The 22,751-nt window shown below is 46.7% G+C and overlaps 1 protein-coding gene across 1 annotated transcript; it reads left to right on the top strand.

The window, feature by feature from the left end:
- The first annotated feature begins 1,753 nt into the window (after nucleotides 1-1,753).
- CIPC (CLOCK interacting pacemaker) lies at nucleotides 1,754-21,142 on the top strand. The gene is made up of 4 exons (XM_021679589.1): nucleotides 1,754-1,893; nucleotides 7,830-8,017; nucleotides 13,729-13,898; nucleotides 17,592-21,142. Exons 2-4 carry the CDS (start codon nucleotides 7,882-7,884, stop codon nucleotides 18,459-18,461), a joined length of 1,176 nt encoding a protein of 391 aa, XP_021535264.1. The 5' UTR covers nucleotides 1,754-1,893; nucleotides 7,830-7,881; the 3' UTR covers nucleotides 18,462-21,142.
- Nucleotides 21,143-22,751: the final 1,609 nt, after the last annotated feature.

The raw sequence follows: 22,751 nt of genomic DNA, 5'->3' as shown, positions 1-22,751 counted from the left end.
GTATGCATTATGCCTTCATTTACTTCCATCCTTGTAAATCCAACTTTTATCTGTCCTTGTTCAAGTTGTACCTTTTGCTCTCTTCCTTCTCCAACAACAAACAAAAAACAACTGAAGGCTATTTTTTTCTTCCTTGATTTTATTAATTAGATTATGTTCAGAATCCTCTGGCATTTGCCACATTCTCATATAGTTTATTAGAGCATGTCCTTCCCATATCAGATTCTAAGATATCTGAAGACAAAGACTTTCATTCTGCCCCAAAAAGAAGCAGTATGGTTAATGGTTAAGATCTTGGACTTAGTAGTTTTGCGTCTTATGAGCATAAACCTCAGTGCTCTCATCTATCAACTACAAATGATACTAGCACCAACCTCATAAATTTGCAGAAGCACGGTAAGAGAATTAATGTAAAGCTGCCTGGCTCTTAATTACTTCGTAATTGTTAACTATTGTTTTCACTCCCTCCATCCCCTCAACAAAAACTTTACATGCTGTAGGCATTCAATTATTATTTGTTGGTGGGGCTTATGCTAATAAATACATGCATATGCAATAATGCATTAGCATTATCTGTGTCTAGAGGACTAACGTGATTAACCATGACCTAGCAGCGCTTACAAAGGCTTGGATTACCAACACAGGGCGATTTCCCCGTCTCGTGATCTAGATCAGCGCGGTTGAATGAATACAACTCTGTATATTGGCAATGTGCTATAATCTGCGCTGTCCAGTAAGGTAGCCATTGGTTATATGTGGTCACTGAGGGTTTAAAAATGCGGCTAGTGCAAATGAGAAACTGAAATTTTGTATTTTAATTAGTTCAGTACCCCCTAGTGATTAGTGGCTACTGGACTGGCCAGGGCAGCTCTAGAACTTGCCTCCACGTGTCGGTCTCTTTAAATTCACTTGAGAACTTTTTTTCTAACCTAATTAGTAACCCTCACTGATCGGATGCAAGAGAACTGATCCCCAACCCCTTTTTCTTTAGCTCTTACAGGTGTGCTCACTGTGACACTTCACCAAAAGCCGGCAGGAGAGACAATACCAATATAAAACCCAGCAGCTCGGACAGTCGCACGGGACAAAGGGAGTCACACATCAAAGAAGGTGAAACCGTCCAAAAGAAATACTGATGGCGTCCCTGCCTCGTGGAGGGCTGCCTGGAGAGGTAGCCGGGAACGCCAGCCAACCGCCGCGACACGCGTGGCAAAAACGTGAGCCGCGCGCGGGGCGCTGGGGCACGCCTCCGCCAGGCCCAGACCGCGCGAGGATGCCCGCCTGCCCTCCCACGCCGAACGCCACCGCCTCGGCTTCACGTGCACGTCCGCAGGCCCGTCCCGGTCCCCAACCCTAAGGGTGTGCCTGCGCACAGACCGAGAGAGCCAATCCCGGCCAACCTCCATCCGCTCCCGCAGGAGAATCACGCCTCCTGCCCGGGTTGCTAGAAGCCTGCCCACCCGTCGCTCCTCAAAACCCCGCCTCGAAGCCGTGCCCCCGCGGCTCTTCGCTCAAGGTCCCCTGTACAAAATGGCGGCGAATCCGGGGAACCAACCATAGAGACGCCCGCCTTCCGCGGAGAGAGCGCAGGCCTCTCAGGGACGTCCGCACCTCCCTGAAAGGCGTGCCCGCCTCGCCTTCCGGTGGCGGGGGGCCTTCTAGGAGAACCTCGACAGTCTCCATGGTGCCGGGTCGCCGGAGCCGAGTCACGTGTCCGGAGAACGCCGCCGCGGAGGCGGAGGGAGGAGAAATGGGCGGGAGGCGAGAGCAGGGGGCGGGGGGAATAGCTTGAGACCGGGCGCCGACGGGGTTGTCATGGAGCCGCGGGGCCGGGCTCGCGCATGCGCCGCCTGACCCGCGGGGCCGGTCGTGGAGAGGCGACCTCGGCCCTAGGTGAGAGAGGGAGGGCTGGGCCCGGGGGCAGAGGGTTCGCGCGGGGAAAGGAAGCAGGAGTAGGGGAGAGAAGGGAAGCGACGTAGGCAAGAGAGAGGACCGGACTTTCGGGGGACGGAGGGCCAAATGGTGGGAACAGGAGGTGGTGCGTCTGTTCCCCTTTTAGTTGGTTTCTTTTGCTGGAGGGGCGCGGCTGCGTGGGAGAGGGGATCGCGGGAGACTGGGGGCTGTGTGTGGGGAGGGGACTTGCATGGGCAGCGAGTGGAGTACGCAGTCAGGGCGGGTGGGCCCCAGACTAGCCCTGCTGGGCGTCCAGGCAGCGGCGGAGAGCCCGCAGGCCTGCAGGGCTCTGAGCAGAGGGGCAGGGAATGGGCAGGTGAATGGGAGCAGGGCTGGTAACCCGGTGAGGGTCCTGGGCCTCCAGGTAGGGGGTGGACATAGTGCCCTGTCCTGGGCGCGGGACGCAGGTGTGCTGTCTTTTGCAGAGACCTGCTGTCACCCATTTGGCTGGTTATTTCTCCTGGGTGGCCAGCTTGCCAGGTATGGCGCCAGGGCGTGGGGAGGTGGGGGAGAAGGTGCGCAGTGCCAAGTAAGGAGTTAGTGGTTCGTGGGTGGGTTTCGGGGACTTCTGAGCCAGGCCCAGGGCACAGGCCGCAGCCAGGCTCCCTGTTATTGCCCAAGTCCTGGCAACACACATGGCCTGGGCGTTTGCCCTGGGAGTCTGGTGGTGTGCCAGTCACAGCTCGGTCCTAGGGTCTGCCCAGTTCTGCCCTGCTGAGCTGGCAGGCTGGTGGATGCCTGGAGGGTGCCCTGCTGCCTGGCACAGATGCGGCGTGGGCTGGTGCGAATGGGGAGGTGGGCACTGTTACTGTGAACCCTTCTGGAAGCTGGGGATTTGGAGAATTTCACTAATTTTATCTCTTTGGAAAAGTAGAATGAAGGGAGCCATATCTGGTTCCAAACAGAGGACATTGTATGGAATTGGGGTTCAGGATCTTTGACATAAATTTGAAGCCAAGTTGGAGAATGGAAATGGATGCGAAGGGGAAAACGAATATTTGAGATTTAGGTTGCGGGGAGGTGTCCTCCCTCTGTTAAAGCACACAGACATTTCCCCAGAATGGTATCTCCCACATGGATACCAAGACAAAATAACTTGAAGGAAAAGCTAGTAATGGATTTCTAATTCTGACTGGGATTACTCATGATTTTCTGGGTGGTAAGGTCTTAATTTCTATGGCCTTGTGCTTTTTTGTATTTAAGCCTCTGCTTGGGCTTTTACCTCACACCTCTGTCCATGCACGCATGTTATCCACGTGATACATTTTAAAGGGAACTTGAGCTCTTGGGAAAGTTGCCAAGTGTCTATAAAAGGAAAGATCTGAGGGGCATTTCAGATCCTTTCCTTGTAAACCTTGGGTCTCCCTTTTATCATAAGCCTAAATCTCCATAAAGATTGTCTGTGGATTAGACAACCTTTAATTTGGTTGGTGGATTTATCCCTGAGGTTTCACCTTAAAATAAGGGGTAAATGAGATACCTGTTTCCTGCAGGAGACCAGACCTGGAAGTTAGATCTTGAGATGACCATGGTGTTTGGAAATGCACAGTCTTGACCTTCAAGCTGTTCAGGTATTTTGGTGACAGCTAAGCTGCGAGGCTGTCAGCGGGACTCAGCAGGACAGAAGATTTGTTGGAATGTATTATTCTGTTGAGCACTTCACACATTAGTTGTGGGGGGTTGAGGTTGCAAAGATGAAAAAAAAAAAAATGCCCCAATTCTTGAGGTTGAGGAGACAGATAACCAGACTGTAATGTAAGGAGTGTAAAAATAGAAGAGCCAAGTGCTATGGAGCACTTGTTAAAATTTTATGTTATTCCTATTTATATAAACTTCTATATTTATTGATTCACTTTCCATTATGAGTTTTATGTGTACTATTCCCTCTGGGAACGTTCTGGATAATGTGTCACGTGTGCACCTAGAAGAGGCCCAATTAGGTCGATTCTGACAGTCTGGGGGAACTTAAGTTGGAGCCCTTTTAGCAGAGAGTCAGACATGTGAGGAGCTCAGATGTTTGTAAAGCAGCATTAGTGGTTTCCAGTCTGTGCCAGGAAGCAGGAGATGGCGTGCTGGGTAAGAGCTTAGTAACCCAATTTCAACCGCTAGTCAGCTTATGAGCATCTACCTTGATTGTAAAATAATATTGAGGAGGATAACAATCTTGAGGTTTTCAGACTGCCGTTTGCACGGCCCTGGCTTTGAGAGCAGTGGTGGTAAATGCCATCACTGCGTGCTTTTCTGCTGTCCCGGGCCTCATATGGTGTTGTGCAGGAGTGGGTCTGTTGTTCACTGGCTAATTGATGTCCCCAGGGCCACTCCCAGAAAGGCGCTGCCTCTCCTCTCAGAGAAGAGAGGTCAAGCTGCGATGATGTAGCCTCTCGTTGTCCATCCCACCTTCCTAAGACACTAAGGCTTTCTGTTGCTGAAAAAGAACTTTACTTCGGACAGAGGCTTTCATATTTTTAGCCACTTTCACATCCAAAGTAGTCCGTTTGCTATTCTAAAGTGGATTATGCGTTCTTTATTTCCAACTGCCACCAGTTCTCTAGGATTTAACATTTTTGCATCTTTTCTCCTTTTAACCTATTAGTCAACGTTTGTGTGTTGATTCCACAATTATGCACCTTCTCAATGAGCCAGAAAACTCCTGTGTATCTTCTGTAGTTCCGTTGAGCACACTTTAGTAACAGTAGCAAGACCTTTTTTGTTGTCTTATCAAAAGGACTGTAGACTAAATTGGGATGCTTTATCTAAAATACCTATAAAATAATTCATATCTAGTAAGGTAATGTGAAAACTTTGCCAAGCGCTCAATTAGTTGCAACTAACATGAGCTACCTTCCTGATCTAAATCAACAGCAGGATCAGACTTGCTTAAATCTGATTGCCCATCCACAAGCTACATCTTCCATTTTGAAGAAGCTTCCTGTTCCCTTTCGATGGTATTACTTCAGGAAAATGAAACTATGCACATTTGTTGGGTTCCATACAAAAGGATCCTGATTTAATGAGACATACAGTTCTACATTTTGGGCTCCTTTTTAAACCGGATTATTCATGCTGTCCAATTTCATAGCCACCCAATAGAGATGTTGCTTTTCCATCATGCTCTGCAAGATGGGACAGTGCCATTGTTTATCTTTTATGCACATAGGACTTAACTTGTGACCAAGAGTGCTTGGTTTGACATGGATTGAATGGGGGAAGCCAGTCCCCTTGAATGAGTTAGATAGGATACAAAATAATTTTTACTCGGAGTTGTGTTTAAAATTCAGTCTCATTTGGATAAGTTCCCTTTAAGTCCACTTCTACTGAATGCAAAAGTATGAGCAAGAGGGTTGCTAAAGGATGCTTGTAAACATCCTTGTCTTAATTTTATCTTGAATCGCTCCTCTGCTTCTGGAGTAGTTGATGTTCTTCACTATATCCACTGCTAGAGAAGTGTTCAGACGTGGCATTTCAGGGTATTCCAGACACAGTGCCCTTTGGCAGGGAGCTCGTGTTCCTCTCCACTCAGAAGGACAAATGGATGGAGTCGCAAGTGGACTGTGAATTAAAACCTCACCAGGCATTGCTTATACCTAGTATCTTTGTGTATTCATGCTGCTGTAACAAAACAGCACAGACTGGGTAGCTTATAAAGAACAAAAATGTATTTCTCACAGTTCTAGAAGCTGGAAGTCCAAGGTCAGGGGGCCAGCACAGTCATCTTCTGGGTCACAGAGTGTTCACTGTCCTCCTCTGGGGGAAGGGGCAAGGGGTCTCTCTGGAGTCTCCTTTATAATGCATTCATCCCATTCACTAGGGCTCCACTCTCATGATTTAAGTACCTCCCAAAGGCCCCACCTCCTAATACCATCCTCTCTGGGGGTTAGGATTTCAACATATGAATTCGGGGGGGGGGGGGGGACACAAACATTCAGACCATAGCGCCTACCCAATTGTCATCGTCATTGCCATTTTCCCTGTTTTCTTTATCCCTGCAGTAGCCTTTGTGTTCTTATCATGCCATCCTTATCACTGCCATTCCACAGGGACTGAGATGGCCTTGTTAAAATATCTGGAATGTTCTCAGCCTCTGCCAGCTCTTTGAAGGGTTCATTTGCCTCATTCTTTGCACTGTTAGCCAAGCTCTGGATCTGCTGTGGACTCGTTGTGTGTCACTGGGGCAAGTCTAGGCTTCTTTAGCTTCTCTGGGCTCCTGACTTGTACATGTGACCGTCTCTCCAGCATCTCCACTTGGGTGACCCACAGTCACTTCTCTCTACATAGCCAAGACTGGACCGGACTAGCCACGCCACCCAGTCCCTCTGTGCCCTCTTGGGCTGCCTAGCCTAGGAAATGGTCCCACCATCTACCTCCCAACATGGAATCACCAAACCCCATCAAGTCTTCCTTCTAAATATATCTCCAGTGTGTTCCCTTCTCTCCATCCCCACTGCCACCACTTTAATTCACCTGGGCTACCGTGGTAGTATCCAAATGATCTCAATGCCTCTCTTGCCTCTCTCCATTTTAATCTCAGTCCAGCCTCCAAAATGCTTTGAAAATGCTTATTGGTGATGGGTTATAAGGAACTGCCCGTCTGGCCCCCACCAGTTCCTCTAGGCGCAAGTGCATGGCCTTTTACACCCCTGCACCATGCTCTGGCCTCCCTGGCCTCTCAACTCTTTGAATGTGTCAGATTCTTTGCTCCTTTAGGGCCTTCATAGGGCCACGTCCCACTCATCCCCCTTCCCCTGGCTAACTCCTCTGGATCCCAGGTACATGTCACTTCCTCAGGAAAGCCTTCCCTTGCCCAGTACCTCCCACCCCAGACTGTTAGCCCCTCCCCTTCATAGCTGTTATAAAAAATAGTGATTAAGTGAGGCACCTGGGGTGGCTCAGTCGGTTAAATGTCTGCCTTCAGCTCAGGTCATGATCCTGGGGTCCTGGGATCGAGCCCCACATCGGGCTCCCTGCTCAGCTGCTCGGCAGAGAGCCTGCTTCTCCCTCTCCCTCTGCCCCTCCCCCCCTTTCTCTCTCTCTCAAAATAAATAAAATCTTTTAAAAAAATAGTGATTAAGTAATTGTAGGATTACTTGATTAGTGTCTGGCTCTCTAGACCATAAGCTCCAGCAAGGTAGCGACCATGTCTATTCTGTGCACTTTGTATTGGTCCTAGCACAATGCCTGCTTCATAGTGGGCACTGGATAACTATTTCTAAATGACTGTCACTTAACCTGAGCCTCAACTTCCTCCTCTGTAAAATGGAAGAGCAACTGAGGAGGACATTCACAGCAGTAATGTTGTGTGTGGATTTGTACAGAATCAAAGCACAATTATACATGGTCTTATTTGTGCAGAAAAGTTCTTTTTAAGCCAAAATGTAGCCTGCACATATGAGGAGTTGTGTTTACTCTGTTCAGTACCTCATCCAAAGAAGTGAAAGGTTAATTTGAGCAGCTCTACTGTGGGAGGTGGCACCAAGTCCGGAGCCTGCCAGTGCATGCTGGGAAGGCAAGCCTTGTCCAAGATGGGCATCACCTCTCCTCCCTTCCTTGGGGAGCCAGGGGTGGGGGGGAGTTACCCCTTCCAAAAAGCCTAATCAAGTGTGCCTTTGTTAGCAGTTTACAAAGCTTCCACTGAGCGTGGTTTGTGTGCCCTGAATTTGTAATGGAATTTGAGGGCAGGAGAGGACAGTGAACCTCCTTTTGGGTGGAAACCATTCTCCTGTGTAGCAAACTTGAAGCCCGTGTAAGTGGAGGCCTCTGAGAAGATACGGAGGAAGTGGGTTAGGACAGCGTTCTCTGCCCTCACTTTTTTCACCAGCTGGATCACCTGTGTCAGCTCTCGAGGCACTGTCTTCTTACGTAATTGTTGTTTTTCCCAGGGCAATCCAGATGAAAGGAGGACCGATGAATCCGCTTCCAGCCCAGTAAAACATGGAGAGGAAAAACCCGTCCAGAGAGAGCCCCAGAAGACTCTCGGCCAAACTGGGCAAAGGCACAGAGATGAAGAAGGCGGCTCGTCAGCTCGGCATGGCAGCTGCTGAGTCAGATAAGGACTCTGGATTTTCAGGTTAAAAATACCTTATTCCTTCCACATTGCAATGAATGATTTGCCTGAAAAATGTCCTCCCTAAAACTCATTTGTGTGATAAACGTGGGAAGCTTTCATGTACAGGATAAATAACTATCTGATCTCTTAAAATGGTAATTCTGGTGCCATATGCTGGGCTACCCATCAGAGTCATTGGGGGTTAGTTCTGAAGGGATGATCTGCCATCTTTTTTCAACGCAGACTCTCTCAACTTTAAATCTTAACATGTCCAACTATTGCAAGTGGTGACTGGAAAAAAAAATTTAAATACTCACAATTCTGTTGTCTTAGCTCCTTTTTCATAGGAATAGCTACATTGCCAGAAAAAAAAGTACTACTGCGTGGTGTCACCGTGTAGCAAATGAAAAATAAAAGTAGTATATAACTTAAGATAACTGTTTTCGCTAGGAAAGTAATTTTGCCATGTCTAAAAACATTTCCCCCCACAACCCATCCCTGCCAGGATCTGTGCATTCTGTATTTGGATGGAGACCCCCCAGTACACTTCCAAACTGGAGACCCTATTAGAGACAAGCAAGTAGAATGGTTTTCAGGTTTCCTCACTAGTTTGTTTTAAACATTATCTGAAAGGGCGAGCTGCCTACACAGCGAATCTTTTAATTTTGTGCCAGGCACTTGTATTTCCGGGTTTGAGGGTAAGGGCTTAAATATGGCTCTAGTGTCAACATCTCTGGCCGAGAGGACGCAGAAAGATGATGCCAGGGGATTCTGGCTGGGTCAGCATCCATGGAGTAGAGCCCCTCTCCTAGAGGAAGATATATGTTACCCAGCTTCACAAAGACTAATCAGTCCATCTTGTTGATTTATTAATTTACAGTACGAAATGCAGCTGTTAGGAAAATTAGAACTCTCTCATCCCTAGATTGGTGTGTTTTCTCCCTGTAGGCATACTGCATGAGAAGCCAAATTAAAAATAGATTGTTGCTCAGGGAGGAACAGAGTAACAACTGATCGAACGATTAGAAAAAGGACAGTCCAGGGAAGGAGGGCCAGCTTATTAGCCCTTTGGGTTTTTCTTCTCTCAGCATTGTTTCCCAGGCTTGACTCATCATAAGGCTCACCTGAGATTCTTTTTAAAAATACCAATCACTACCACCCAGGTATGTCCTGATTCCCCTGAGGTCATCAATTGCTAAAGGAATCGCATCAGTGTTACTCATTTAATTAGCGGAATGTCTTTTCAAACTCACAAGGGAGTTGTAGTACCTATTGAGTAATAATAATGATGTTAACATTTACATAGAGTTTACCATATAAGTTCTCTGTAACCAGTGGCTGGTTGGCAAGCCAGCGCCTGATGTATAATGTCTGCCAGTTTCCATGATACATACACTCTCACCAGGACCAATTAATTTCAAGCTACTCATATGATGTTACCAAATGTGGGGATGGGAAGATTTGGGGAATTAGAAAAGATGTATACTGTTAGTCTGAATGAGCTGGGAGGAACCAGCCGCAACACATCGTGGCATGGATCATGCTAAGTAGTTCACATAAAATAAATCATAACAACTATTCTGTAAGAAAGTAACTATTATGTTTCCCATTTTATAGATGAGGAAATTGAGGCAAAGAAAGATTACATGATTTCCAGGGTGTCTGGGTGGCTTAGTCATTAAACGTCCAACTCTTGATTTTGGCTCAAGTCATGATCTGAGAGTCCTGGGATTGAGCCCTGCTTTAAGCCCCGCCTCAGGCTCTGCTTAGCATAGAGTCTGCTTCTCCCTCTCCCTCTGCTTCTTCCCCTGCATGCGCACGCACACACACACACACAATCTCTCTACAATAAATAAAAAAATAACATCTTTTAAAAATTAAAAAAAATGTTTTTAAAAAAGAAAAATTACATAATTTCCAAGATCAGGTAACTGGTCAATGGTAGAGCTGGGATTTGAATCCAGGGATGTGTGATTCCAGAGGCCCTATCTTTCAACACTATAGCCCAGTACTTACTGGCAAGGTCTGATAAAATTCTTGAGTCAGCCAAATCCACCTCATCTATTCATTTATTCATTCAATAATTGATCAGGGGTAGTCAGTGATGAGGAATACACTTTGGCTGAGATGCTCACAGTTGCTACACTGGAGTCAAAATATTCTGTGCGGGGACTAAAATAAACCTACATGGATGCTTGGGTGGCTCAGTTGGTTAAGTGTCTGCCTTCAGCTTGGGTCATGATCTCAGGGTGCTGGGATCGAGTCCTGCACCCGGCTTCCTGCTCAGCGGGGAGTCTGCTTCTCCCTCTCCCCTCTGCCCCTCCCCTCCTGCTCGTGCTTCCCTCCCTTCAGCGCACTCTCTCTTTCAAACAAATAAATGAAATCTTTAAAAAATATAAAACAAAATATACCTACATTTGGTGCAGCTATCCACACTTTTTGGTGTTCTATAAGATAGCCACAAGATTCCCTTACTTTGGCATTCCACATATGCTGACCTTTGGCCCAAATTCATCAGGGACTGGGCTAAGATTATGGTTGAAGTTTGGCGGGGGCACGTGGATACCTGTGCAGTTCCTGTTATCTGAATGATAAGAATATTGCTGTGGATTGAGCTAAGTTTATTCCATATTCCAGGCAGACTTTTATTGGTTAGGATGGTGTATGAGTTTGCTAAACTGCCATAAGAGTATCACAAACCGGATGGCTGAAACAGCACATTTATCGTCTCACAGTTCTGGAGGCTGGAAGTCTGAGATCAAGGTGTGGGCAGGAGTCATTCTCTGAGGGAGAATTAAAAAGAAAAAAAAAATACTGATCCCCAGACTCCTCTCCTGGAGATTACGATAGTGAAGGTCTCGGGGAGGGCCTGAAAGGTGGGTTTTACTGCTTTTTACACGTGTCTCTGGTGGTTTCTGTGATCAGACCGGTTTGGGAAACATTGTAGGCCTAATGTCTCTTTTTTTTCTTTTAGTATCATGTTTGTTTTTCATCTCTTTTTCATATCATGAAGGTAATACGTGCTCATTGTAGAAGCTTCGAAATTTAGGAACATGCAAAGAAGAACTAAACATCCATAATCCTACCACCGATTATTGCTAGGATATTGACATTTCCGTATGCCTTCCAACAACCTCAGCCTTGTCAGGCCACGTGTTTTGTAGTATGTCCCAAAGTCTGGAGAGTTTTTCTGATAGTTGCCTTATTCTCTATGTCGAAGCACTTTAAGGAGCATTGTGTTGTTCAGACATAAGGTGGGATTAAAAATCATCGTTAGGCCTCAGAAAGCGGCCCCAGTGAATGCCTCCGGCCTCTCCTGGGCCATGTGCCAGGGAGTGAGTTCATCAGTTCCCCGAGTTACCATTCCAGTTACCTTGGAGCGTGATGGGATTTGTAAAACCAAGGTAGTTTTTCCCATTTGAATTATTTTCCCAGCTTTATGTTTTGAAAAATTTCAAATCTACACAAAACGGAATGGACATCACAGATGTCTTTCGTTCAGATCCACTGAGTGATACCATTTTGCCCTATTGCTTTATACACATACACACCTCTTTCTGTTCACACACACACATATCTATATATAAACATATATAGTTCAGTACGAATTTCCTAAAAAAATAACATTCGTCTGTATAGTTACATTAGTGTCATAACCAAGAATTTTCACATTGATGTAGTTATTAATTAGCCACAGTCCATATTCAGATTTTCCCCATTGTCTCAATAATGTCCTTTATAACTGTTTATCTTTTTGTCAGCGTGTTTGTTTTGGATCCAGGATCCAGTTGAGGATTGTGTTCATTTCATTTAGTTGTCCTTTTTAGTCTGAATTAGTCTAGAACAGCATCTTCATCTTTCCTTGCCTTTTCCTTCCTCCCCTTCTTCCCTTTGTTTTCTTTAATGGCAGTGACATTTTTGAATGAATTAGGCCTGTTGTTTTGTAGAATGTCTCACTCTCTGGATTTTTCTGGTAGTTTCCCCATTATTAGAATCAGGATAAGCATTTTTTTCTTTACCAGAGTACTACACTCTTGATGTTACACCTTTCCCATAGCAGCACATAATGAGAATCCAAAGTTTGTCTGTTCTTGGTGATGCCCTCCCTGGCTGATCACGTGGTTAAGGTAGTGTGTAAACATATACGAGATTTATTTATTGTAAAAGTACCCTTTTCTCTTTGTAATTAGTACATAGTTTATGGGATGATACTTCGACACTGCGTAACTATCCTGTTTCCGAAAAACTCTTGACCAGTGGTTTTAGCAACCATTGATGATCCGTGCCTGAATCAATTACTACATCCTTGGCTTAAAAATGGTGATCTGATTTATCACTCCTTGTACACTTTATTAGCTGACACTCTTCTGTACAGCAGGGTACCACTGTGGATTCATGGAATTCTTTTGTAATTCATTTCCTATATAATTGTCCCAAATTTGGCCAATGGGAACTCCTTCTAGATAGTTCTGTGTTTTTTCAACTTGACCCCATTTGTGTTTGAGCACTTTCTTGTTTTCTGGGACAGTAAGATGTCCAGGCTCATCATGTACTTTTCACTGCCAAGGACTTGAATTGAACTCAGCTGTTTCTCCAAGGATCCGTTTTTCTTTTTGTGCAGAATGGCGTTTAGAAACCAAGATCCATGCACTAGGCATGCATATTGTTTCTGAGGTCCTTTGTCTCTTGCCCTGGTTCTTCATTAGAGGTGCACATTCGGAATCCTTGTGCTTTGTGACAATCCACTTGCCTGGGCACCAGATAAGTCATTCAGTAGATTGAGGGGAGGCCCCCAGCATCTGTAAATTCTAAAAAACATCACTAGAGATTCTGATTAAATGCAAGTGTTGACAGTTACACTCATTTAAATTATAGTCACATTTCCGTCCTGCCTCAGCCAAATTACTCTGAGATTCTTGATGAGCATTTAGTGTATTCCCAGACTCCTCGCTAGCAGGGTTAGAGCAGTCTCTTGGTTTACTCTAGGAGGTAGCTAATTAAGTCCTTTTTGCATGGATTTCACATCGGGCAACCTCATTTTCTTTACCTCAGAGAGTATCTTTCTATCTCCCATTGTGCAGGATCCCCAGGAGGCACACTCAATGTGCATTTAGGATACGAACACCTCCTTTGTTGGAGGTGTTGGGTGGAGGCGGGTAACAGACACATTTTAAATTTCAGCTTTGATGAACTTACCCAGAATTGTGCAATTAGAAAATTTAGGATGGAGCTATTTAAATTTCAGCATGGATGTAAGTTTTGAGGTTTACATAAGGTTGGTTTTGTTTTTATTATTATATCTTGAGATATAATAATAAGCCTCTAAAGGTCTTAATCCTGCCCCAGTCACACACACACTCCCCTCCCGTCTCAGCGGCAGATTCTTGAAAGTAATGATCTAACTTTGAAACCTTCATCCTGTTTCTCCTGTAGGCTGGTGATGATTACTTTCACATAAACCCTAACTGATGCAAGCTTTTGTCTGTAATAGAGTTAGAAAGGAAGTCTGCTGTCCTAGGGCAGTGATTTGTAATCTTTTGGGGCTAGGAGGGGTCATGTGTGGATTCCATTGAGAATACAATGAAAGCTAAAGACCCATTCAAAAAAATTCACAAAAATGTGTATCAGAAATGTTGCATCCCATTTCGAGAAGTCTGTTAACTCCTTAGAAGGTCTGCTTAGGAGCCCCTAGCCTAGATCCTATGCGAACTGACCATTCTTCTGCCCAGCAGATGGGAGCTCAGAGTGTCTGAGCTCGGCGGAGCAGATGGAGTCCGAGGACATGCTGAGCGCCTTAGGCTGGAGCCGAGAAGATAGGCCAAGGCAGAACTCCAAGACTGCGGGCAGTGCCTTCCCCGCGCTGTCACCGATGGTTGTCATGAAGAATGTGCTGGTCAAACAGGTGAGGAGGACTGCTGTCTCCTGATGTGTCTGCACATTAAAGTTTCTGAGCTCTCTGTGTACAGTGCCTCTCCCTCTCCATCAAGGAAGAGATTTTAGAAGCAGACCACTGGAACCACACTGATGTGTGCTTCTGTCCTGGGGACAGTGTTTTCAGAAGGACTGCAGTAATCATGACCCGTGTTCCCATTTTCCAGACAGTAGGACTGCTTTATTTCTGTATTCTTGGTTTGTCCAAAGGGACCCCAGAATTCTTTAGTCATGTATAAAGGAACAGAGTAGAAATGTTGTAACTTCCTTAGTGCATTCTAACATATGGCAGAATTGAGGGTAGAAACAAAAGAATCTCTTTTTAATTTGAGTTGCCCTTGAACTGAGAGATGTAGGATGTATTTATTTGTTTGAGCAGTAGAGGTAATTTCCATGTTCTCTCAAAGCCATTTCATTAGTGAGAGAGCAGCTCTTTGGTTTGGGTATGGCTATCCCAGCAGAGTCCACCCAGCATTGTTGTGGAATTGAAAAGTACCCCGTTTTGGGCTTTATTACATAACTGTTCATATGACATGACTATTGTCTGGATATGAAAGAAAAGAAGATTTAGAAATGAAAGTGTAAGCTCAGCCCAGTGCTTGAAACAGAGAATTCAATCACATTAACTTGGCTAAAGAACATTTAACCTTACCCTTCTTTGCTCGAAAGCATTATCAGTTCCCGTGTGGGTCCGCTGATGAGGCTGCTTGCAGCTGGTGAAGTTGGAGATCTGGCTTTGTGTTGTTGACCTTCCCACCTTAGGTGGAAGAACCTGGCGAGAGCCTGACAGGAAACCCTAGGACCTGAACTGTTCACTTCGTTCTTACAGAGGAACACAAACTGATTTTCACCAAGGCAACCTAGTGACTTGGGGGAAAGAATTAAGAATTTGAAGATTTTTTTTCCTTGGCAGGTCACATCTCAGCTGGAAGCATACATAGTTGTCCTTAGTGAGACGAAGAGAGGAAATAAAGACATGAGATGGATCCCACATGAGATTGTCCAGGCCCCCCCAGTGCCGCTTGCTTCTGGTTTTTTTTGGTTTTTTTTCCTCCAGGCTCTTCCTCTCCCCGCCTTCCTCTCCTGCTTCCTTCTGGCTCTTTCTCCTGTGTCTGTCTGTGTTTATGTGCCTTCTTTGTGGTAGGCAAGACTGGCAGCTCCTGAGGGCTGGAGGAGTGAGTAGGCTTTTCCAGTAGAGCGGCATTCTTCAGGACAAAGACCTCCAGGAAGGAAGGCTGCTGGGCTGGATCAGGAGCTTGGAGGCTCAGGGCGGGGCAGGCTGACCTAGAGAAGCAGTCTAGGAGTTTTATTTTGTGTTTTCAGACATGCTTGAATCCAGCACATGCCAAAATTAAAATAATTTGTACACTTAAAAAAAAAATCTCTGCATATTGTGCAATGTCTTGATTATTGCTGCTTGCTTTTAGGTATTTTTCTTGTGAGGGTCTGATTCCCTCCCTGCCACCAGACCATGTGATCTTGCACATCATTATTTAGCCACTGTGGACTTCAGTTTGCTCATCTTTAACATGAAGGCTTTGTGAAATGATTCTGAGATCCTATCCAAGCCGAAAATCTTGTCCCATGTTCCCTCAGATGATTTCAATGTGAATAATACATTGTCAAATCTAATAATTAGAACAAATAAGCTAAGTATCTATGAAGGCGGTGAGCATACAGCCGCATTAGGAAGAATGATCCACTGAAATCATCTTGGGAGAGTAATGAGTTAGATAGTTTGTGGATCTGTTTGCCTCGTAGGTCTTGTCCTTATGGCATAAGTGACTAGGGGGATAGCGTGAAGTTTTGCTCCTGACTGAGTGGGCTAGGCTGATCTCTACTTCAAAAGACCTCTAATTTTGGACCTCTGACAAGGAAGTGTGGTTGCTAGGCCTGGTACTGCTTGCTTACGCACACCCCAGGGTATGTTCAAACACCAACCGGGCTCCAGAATGGACTCTCTGGGTCATCCTAGCCTTTGTACAGATGAACTGTAGTTGAACTTGGCCTAAAGTTCCTAGCCAGGCATCCAAGAAGCTGAAACGTGTGCAACATGTTGTGCAGATATGGGAAGAGAGTCCGTAGCTTTCTTCAGATAAATCAAATGGCCCCACCACGGGTAAGAACCTCCATCGGGTTCTCTCTTCCTAGCCTCATCTATTCCCATATCTTTGGGACCGAGTCAGAACTGGACTGGCTTTTTTTTTTTTTAAGATTTTATTATTTATTTGACAGAGAGCGAGAGAGGGAACACAAGCAGGGGGAGTAGGAGAGGGAGAAGCAGGCCACCCACCAAGCAGGGAGCCCGATGCGGGGCTTGATCCCAGGACCCTGGGACCATGACCCAAGCCGAAGGCAGACGCCTAACAACTGAGCCACCCGGGCGCCCCATGGACTGGCTTTTAAATATTGGGGACAAGTAGCCATGCCCTTCTTTTTTTTTTTTTTTTAAAGATTTTATTTATTTATTTGACGGAGATATAGCGAGAGAGGGAACACAAGCAGGGGGAGAGGGAGAGGGAGAATCAGGCTTCCAGCCGAGCAGGAGCCCAATGTGGGGCTCGATCCCAGGGCCCTGGGATCATGACCTGAGCCGAACGCAGGTGCTTAATGACTGAGCCACCCAGGCGCCCCAAGACATGCCCTTCTGTATTAGACTTCCATCATTAGACTGAATCAGTACTTTAAAAATAAAAATGTGGGCGCCTGGGTGGCTCAGTTGGTTAAGCGACTGCCTTCAGCTCAGGTCATGATCCTGGAGTCCCAGGATCGAGTCCCGCATCGGGCTCCCTGCTCAGCAGGGGGTCTGCTTCTCCCTCTGCCCTCTTCCTTCTCGTGCTCTCTGTCTCTCATTCTCTCTCTCTCAAATAAATAAATAAATAAAATAAAAATAAATAAAAATGTACAATCGAGGGGTAACATAACAAAAGCTGAGTAGTGAATGGTTAGGATGGATTTTAGAGTCAGACCGAGGATGGAATCCTAGCTCCATCACTTAGTGGCTCAGAGGCTTAAAGCAAGTTATTTCCACTTTCTGAGCCTCTATTTCTTCTATATGAGCGGAAACAGTAACTCGGCCTGGTGTTAGCGAGGTGAGATGAGAGCACCCACATAAACCGCTGCACGCAGTGCCCCCCGCGCACTTAGCGCCGCCGAGGCACTGTTCTCTTGTATGGCTTTCTGGTGACCCGGCGACCCCGACTTAAGAACAGGGGTGCCGACAATATGTACCTCTCAAATCAAAAGTCGTTTTCAGGTGCAAGAGGTCCCAGATGTAACTAAATGAAGACAGACTTTGGTGTGAAGACACATTTATAGTCTTGAGATGAGCACCTTTTACGTCAGGACATCGCACTGTCAGTATTTTCATTGCCTCAGTTGTGACCTGAAGCCTGTCATTACTTCCCCTGTCTACGATCTCTCTCTCTCTCAGGGCTAGCACTTGGATAAAAATGATAGCGTTCCTTCAGTGTTCCCTTAAGAAAGGTAAAAAGCACACACACACACAAACCACCCAAACCACTGATGTCCAGCGCAGATGGATTTTCCGGCCGCTTTTCCGGCCCGTTCTTGAGAAGGGCCAGCGCAGGGGTGAGGCAAGCTCCGCGGGGCCTCCCCTTCCGGCAGGTCACGGCAGCGTGCCGCTCTTCTCCTCTGTTCGCAGGGCAGCAGCTCATCCCAGCTCCAGTCGTGGACCGTCCAGCCCTCCTTCGAAGTGATCTCGGCGCAGCCGCAGCTGCTGTTCCTTCATCCACCCGCGCCGCCTCCCGCCAGCCCGTGTCCCGCCGGCGAGAAGAAGTCGGACTCCAGGAACTACCTGCCCATCCTAAATTCTTACACCAAAATCGCCCCCCACCCAGGCAAAAGGGGCCTCTCCGTCAGCTCAGAAGCAAGAGGAGACAGCGGGATGCAGAAGAAAGTCTGTGCCGAGAGACTGGGGCCGAGCGGGTCTTCCAGGGAGCCCGCCAAGGCCGGCGCCGCGCCCCCCAGCCCGCCGGCGCCCGCACCGCCCGGCGCCCAGCGGGCAGAGGACTCCGCTCCGCAGGGCGTGCCCTCCCTGGCGGCGGGCGGGAGCCCGCAGACTCTTCAGCCCGTGTCCAGCAGCCACGTGGCTAAAGCCCCCAGCCTGACCTTCGCTTCCCCCGCCAGCCCCGTCTGCGCGTCGGACAGCACGCCGCCCGGCGGCGAGAGCAGCTCCCCGCTCTCGCCCCTGGGGGCCGCCGGGCGCCTCTGCCGCAGCCCCGAGCTCTTCGAAGAGCGGCGGCAGAGCAAGCGCCGGCGCTTTCACAACACGCTGCTCGTCCTGCACAGGTCCGGTCTGCTGGAGATCACGCTGAAAACCAAGGAGTTGATTCGTCAGAACCAGGCGACTCAGGTGGAGCTAGACCAGCTGAAGGAGCAGACCCGGCTGTTCATCGAGGCCACCAAGAGCAGGGCTCCTCAGGCCTGGGCCAGGCTGCAGGCCTCTTTAACCTCGGGGTCTAGGCATAGCGGCAGTGCCCTGGAAGCATTCTCCGACCACCCAGACCTGTAACCCAGGAGGCTTTGCTGTCACTTGAGCAGTTCTTTTTAACACTTTGGCTGTTTCTACTCCTGTTTCCCAAAGCTTATGTAAGAGCTTTTCCTTCTACAATTAAACTGTTGGGCAGTTCACTTAGGAAGCCACATGCCCATACCCGGCCGCTGTCTTAACCTGTGGTCTGTGCACAGTTTACATACGTCCCCGTCCCTCTGAGGACCTCACATTCGGAGCGCCCTTGGGGCCCCTTTCCTCAGCCCACAGGCACTTAGTTGGGTCACGGGACCAAGCAGGAGAGATGGTTGTGTGGGCTCTTGCAACTATCACCTCCCACCGTCCCACACACTCACTGTGATCAAGGGTACAGTGACGGGGAGGAGCACACAGAATGACACCTGTCAAGCCAGGGAGTAGGTGACAGAAGGATCCCTTTGTGGAGCTTCCCTTGAATGTCTTAGTCACAGAGAGAGAGAGGAGGCGTGCTTGCGTTCCATAAGTCATCGTGCCATCTGGGCAAACGCTAAAATGCCTTGGGCACAGGTTGGGCCGAGGGTGCAAGCGCTTGAGCATGTGACGCTCTGTCTTCCTAAACTGGAAAGTCGAGGCGGGAGGGTCGCACCATTGAATTCTTCCACTCTAATCACAAGCCAGATTTCTCCTCACTTAAACTGGTAGGCAAAATACTTCAGATTTGTAAAGTATGGAATGGATTCAGTACCATCTGGAATTATAATTGCTGAATTGCTTTTTTGACTTAGACTGAAGAAAGTAGACATGGCCAGCATCTCTTGGTTGGGAGTTGGAGGATTCTGGAAGTGTATGCTCCCCCCCCCCCCCCGCCTTCTTTTGAAACAATGCAACCTGTTTTATGTGTGAACATCTCAAAAGACAGCTTTGTGGCTTCTGAGAATGTATGTAAGTTAACTCTCTGCTGCCACCTTTTTATCCCTTTTTGTTTTTGTAAAAGAGGAAAGGAGTGATCACTAAGCTTGATCCACTTTGAATTAAAACCATCCTGAGGTCATGATGTTGAAGTGCCCAAAACGTTGGAAACCATTCTTCGTACCAATATTCTTTGCCTATCCAAAGTTTTCATTTGTCGCATGTCACAGTGACGTGGAGCACTTGCGGGGCAGAGTCTTTTGTGTTTCCTTCATGCGTTGGATGTCGGCAGCAAAGCCAGAGGTGTAGGGTTGGTTGTTTGAAGCTCATCTAGAAATGGAGGGTGTGATACAATTTCCAGGTGATACCGATTCTTTGAGCTTCATGGTAAAGGTAAATGGGATTTCTAAGTAGTATCATTTCAGACTTTTTATCTCATTTAAAAATTTCATCCTCTTGAAAATCTCCGTGCAAATTACCTTAATAAGAAATCCTGTATGACCAGCTTCACCTCTTCTGCAAAGAAAAATGTTGTGGAAGTTTCACCAGGGCCAGAAGCTAATGCTCACATTTACCTGGTAGTTATAACTTTCACATAGTTTTTAAATTTCAAGGTTTCAGATTGCCCTCACTTTGTTATTAAACATGTATGATTTAGATACGACTAATTTAGAAAGAGCTTGGTAAAATCTCTGCACTCTCCTGATCAGTGCAGAATTATTACCTGCAATTTGCTTTCTGAAGGAGTTTCAAAATCCCAACAAATGTGTCTTTAAGCAGACTCTCAGCTCCTTTGAATATTCTCCTCTTGGCCCGCTCCCTTTGCCTCCCCTGAATCCGTGTGGTACTACGACAGTTCTGCTCTGCGCACCATGCTAGGAAGCGTCCTTTTTGGCAGAAAGTATTTGGCAGCAAAGCTACCGAGACAGGTGCACTCAGAACAGCCTGGGCGCCAGTCATGAGTCTTACTGAGTGTCAAAAATCTGAACATACTTGCTGAGAACCAAATTTATTCCATCGGAAAAACCCTCTGTGGAGCTATCAGCCTCTTGGACTCTTCCTAGTTAAGATTTGCATTTCCCTTCCTGTTATGGTAAAAGATGATGAAAGCCACCATTGATCTGCACTGCTGAGTGGCAGGGGAAGCAGCACCTCCCAGCTCCTCTGATTGTGTGACTTCGTGCTGGAAGTCTCTCTAGGCTGTTAGCATGGGTGTTCTTTCCCTCGTGGAGCTGTAAGCAGATGAAGCCAACTAGGGAAGCTAGTTCTTGGAAGAAGAGGTCCACTGAGGCTCCCAGACATTTGGGGCCAGACGCCAGATCAGCACATGGAGGAACCTCGGAGTAGACCAGAAGGATCTCTGGTGGTTGCACAAGGCTGTAAGTAGTGATGGTCTTAGCGGGCATGATTTGATCTGGTATGAAGTACTGCAGCAGAGCTCCCCGTTTTCTGAAAGTGAGAAGCAGTTCTTAGTTCAGACCAACACTTAAAGAAAACTTCTGGCAGATTTTGTTGGCAGGGGTGACACACGTCTAGAAAAAGCTGCTGATGGAACTGGTTATAGGAACAGAGTTTAATAACATTTGTAATTTATTACACTCATGGCTTTTTATTGATTATAGTATTGTCTGACTTTACTATGATTCCTGCAACAGAAAAGTAACTCTCGTGCATATATTGAAGTGTTTTTCCTGCTATGAATTCTTTAGGGTAGAGATTTATTTACCAAATGTGAATTCTTTTGAGGAAATATGAAGTTTTGTAGAAATTGACTGTGAAATGTCAGAGAAAAATAAAAGTCCCTTACTTGAAAACTACTTGGCCTTTCTGCTTTATAAGTGCTCGAAAATACTAAGTGAAATCTAGAGTAAGTACAGTCGACCCTTGAATAGCATGGGTTTGAAGGGATCCACTTCTCTATGGATATCTTTTGATAAGGACGGTATAGCGCTACACATGTTGCTTCCTTATGGTTTTCATAACCTTTCCTCCAGCTTATGTCATTGTAAGAATACAGCGTGTCATACATAGAACATATAAAACAGGTGTTACTCGACTGTTTATGCTACTGGTAGGTAAGGCTTCTGGTCAACAGTAGGCTTTTAGTATTTAAGGTTTTGGGGAGTCCAAACCTGTATGTGGATTTTCAACTGTGCGCCGGGGTGGAGGTGGGGGGTGGTTCGGCAACCCTAAGCCCCATGTTGTTCAAGGCTGAACTGTATTTGAATTAAGTTTCAAACATATGTACTCAGGTCACTTGGATATGTTGGGATTAGATACTGAACTGGTGTGAACTTGAAATGCAGGCAATCTTTTTTTTTTTTTTTTAAAGATTTTATTTATTTGAGAGAGAGAGAATGAGAGAGAGAGAGCACATGAGAGGGGGGAGGGTCAGAGGGAGAAGCAGACTCCCTGCTGAGCAGGGAGCCCGATGCGGGACTCGATTCCGGGACTCCAGGATCATGACCTGAGCTGAAGGCAGTCGCTTAACCAACTGAGCCACCCAGGCGCCCCTCACAGCATTATTTCTGTCCTACACAATTTTCTAAGCAACTTTAGAATGTATGGCTGTACGACCACTTAAATGAAATGTCAAGATAGCTAGAGAGGGCCCCTCCTGAAATCGAGAACTATCTTCCCATAAGAAGTGGTATCCAAGAGAGGCAGACCACACAAAATGGATCTTTGAGAGATTAAGGTGAATGGGGTTATTTGAGTTGTGGCCCCGGCCCCTTGGCCTGATTCCTGTACAGGGAAATACTTGTGCCCCTAGGACGCCTGTTTGATCCACCCCGTGGATGGCATCACGGCGGATCGTAGCCTGATGCAACAGGGTCTAAAGACCTGCGTGCACCTGTCCCCTCTGTTACCCATAAACTGGGTGGCTTTGGGTAAGTCACTGAGCCTCTCTTGGCATCACTCCTGGCTGAATAACGAAGGATAGGAAGTCCTTCTCCCCAGGGTTCTTCCCAGCCTTCACCATTTGAAAGATCCCTAGCTGTGTTACAGGTGAGCCATAAAATTAACAGATTTAAAACAACCTGGGGTGTCTACAAAGTAGGTCCCTAGTGTTCTGGTAAGATGATTTTAAAATGTTCCATCGGATTTTTAACTTCTATGTGGCTCAGAGGGAAACATTTTGTCGGTCCACATTGGTTTTGCCTTTCTTGAGATTGCCTGGTTGCAGCTAACATGAATTTGCCAATTCCCATATAAAAGCCTGCGCTCAAAGAATTAATGAGCCCCATAGGAGATTCGTTTGGGCTTAAATCAAATCACGTCCTTCCTAGTCAGTCATCTGCAAACAGCTCCCTTCTTTCATCTGAACTGAAGGATAACTGGTTGTATATGTCGGAGGGCATGTCAGTGAGCTTGCATTTCAGTCCAGATCCGCCCCCCCCCCCCCCCCCCCCCCCCCCCCCC

This window comes from Neomonachus schauinslandi, chromosome 9 (genome assembly GCF_002201575.2).
Source record: "Neomonachus schauinslandi chromosome 9, ASM220157v2, whole genome shotgun sequence".
Taxonomy (NCBI): domain Eukaryota; kingdom Metazoa; phylum Chordata; class Mammalia; order Carnivora; family Phocidae; genus Neomonachus; species Neomonachus schauinslandi.
Note: the sequence above shows the minus strand (reverse complement) of the source record. Positions and strands in the feature narration are given on the sequence as shown.

What these genes read in the sequence shown, in the direction of transcription:
- CIPC (XM_021679589.1), top strand. Translation starts at nt 7,882, where the DNA reads ATGGAGAGGAAAAACCCGTCCAGAGAGAGCCCCAGAAGACTCTCGGCC. An exon ending in TAAGGACTCTGGATTTTCAG is followed by an intron (nt 8,018 to 13,728) that starts GTTAAAAATACC and finishes TCTGCCCAGCAG; the next exon opens with ATGGGAGCTCAGAGTGTCTG. An exon ending in AGAATGTGCTGGTCAAACAG is followed by an intron (nt 13,899 to 17,591) that starts GTGAGGAGGACT and finishes CTCTGTTCGCAG; the next exon opens with GGCAGCAGCTCATCCCAGCT.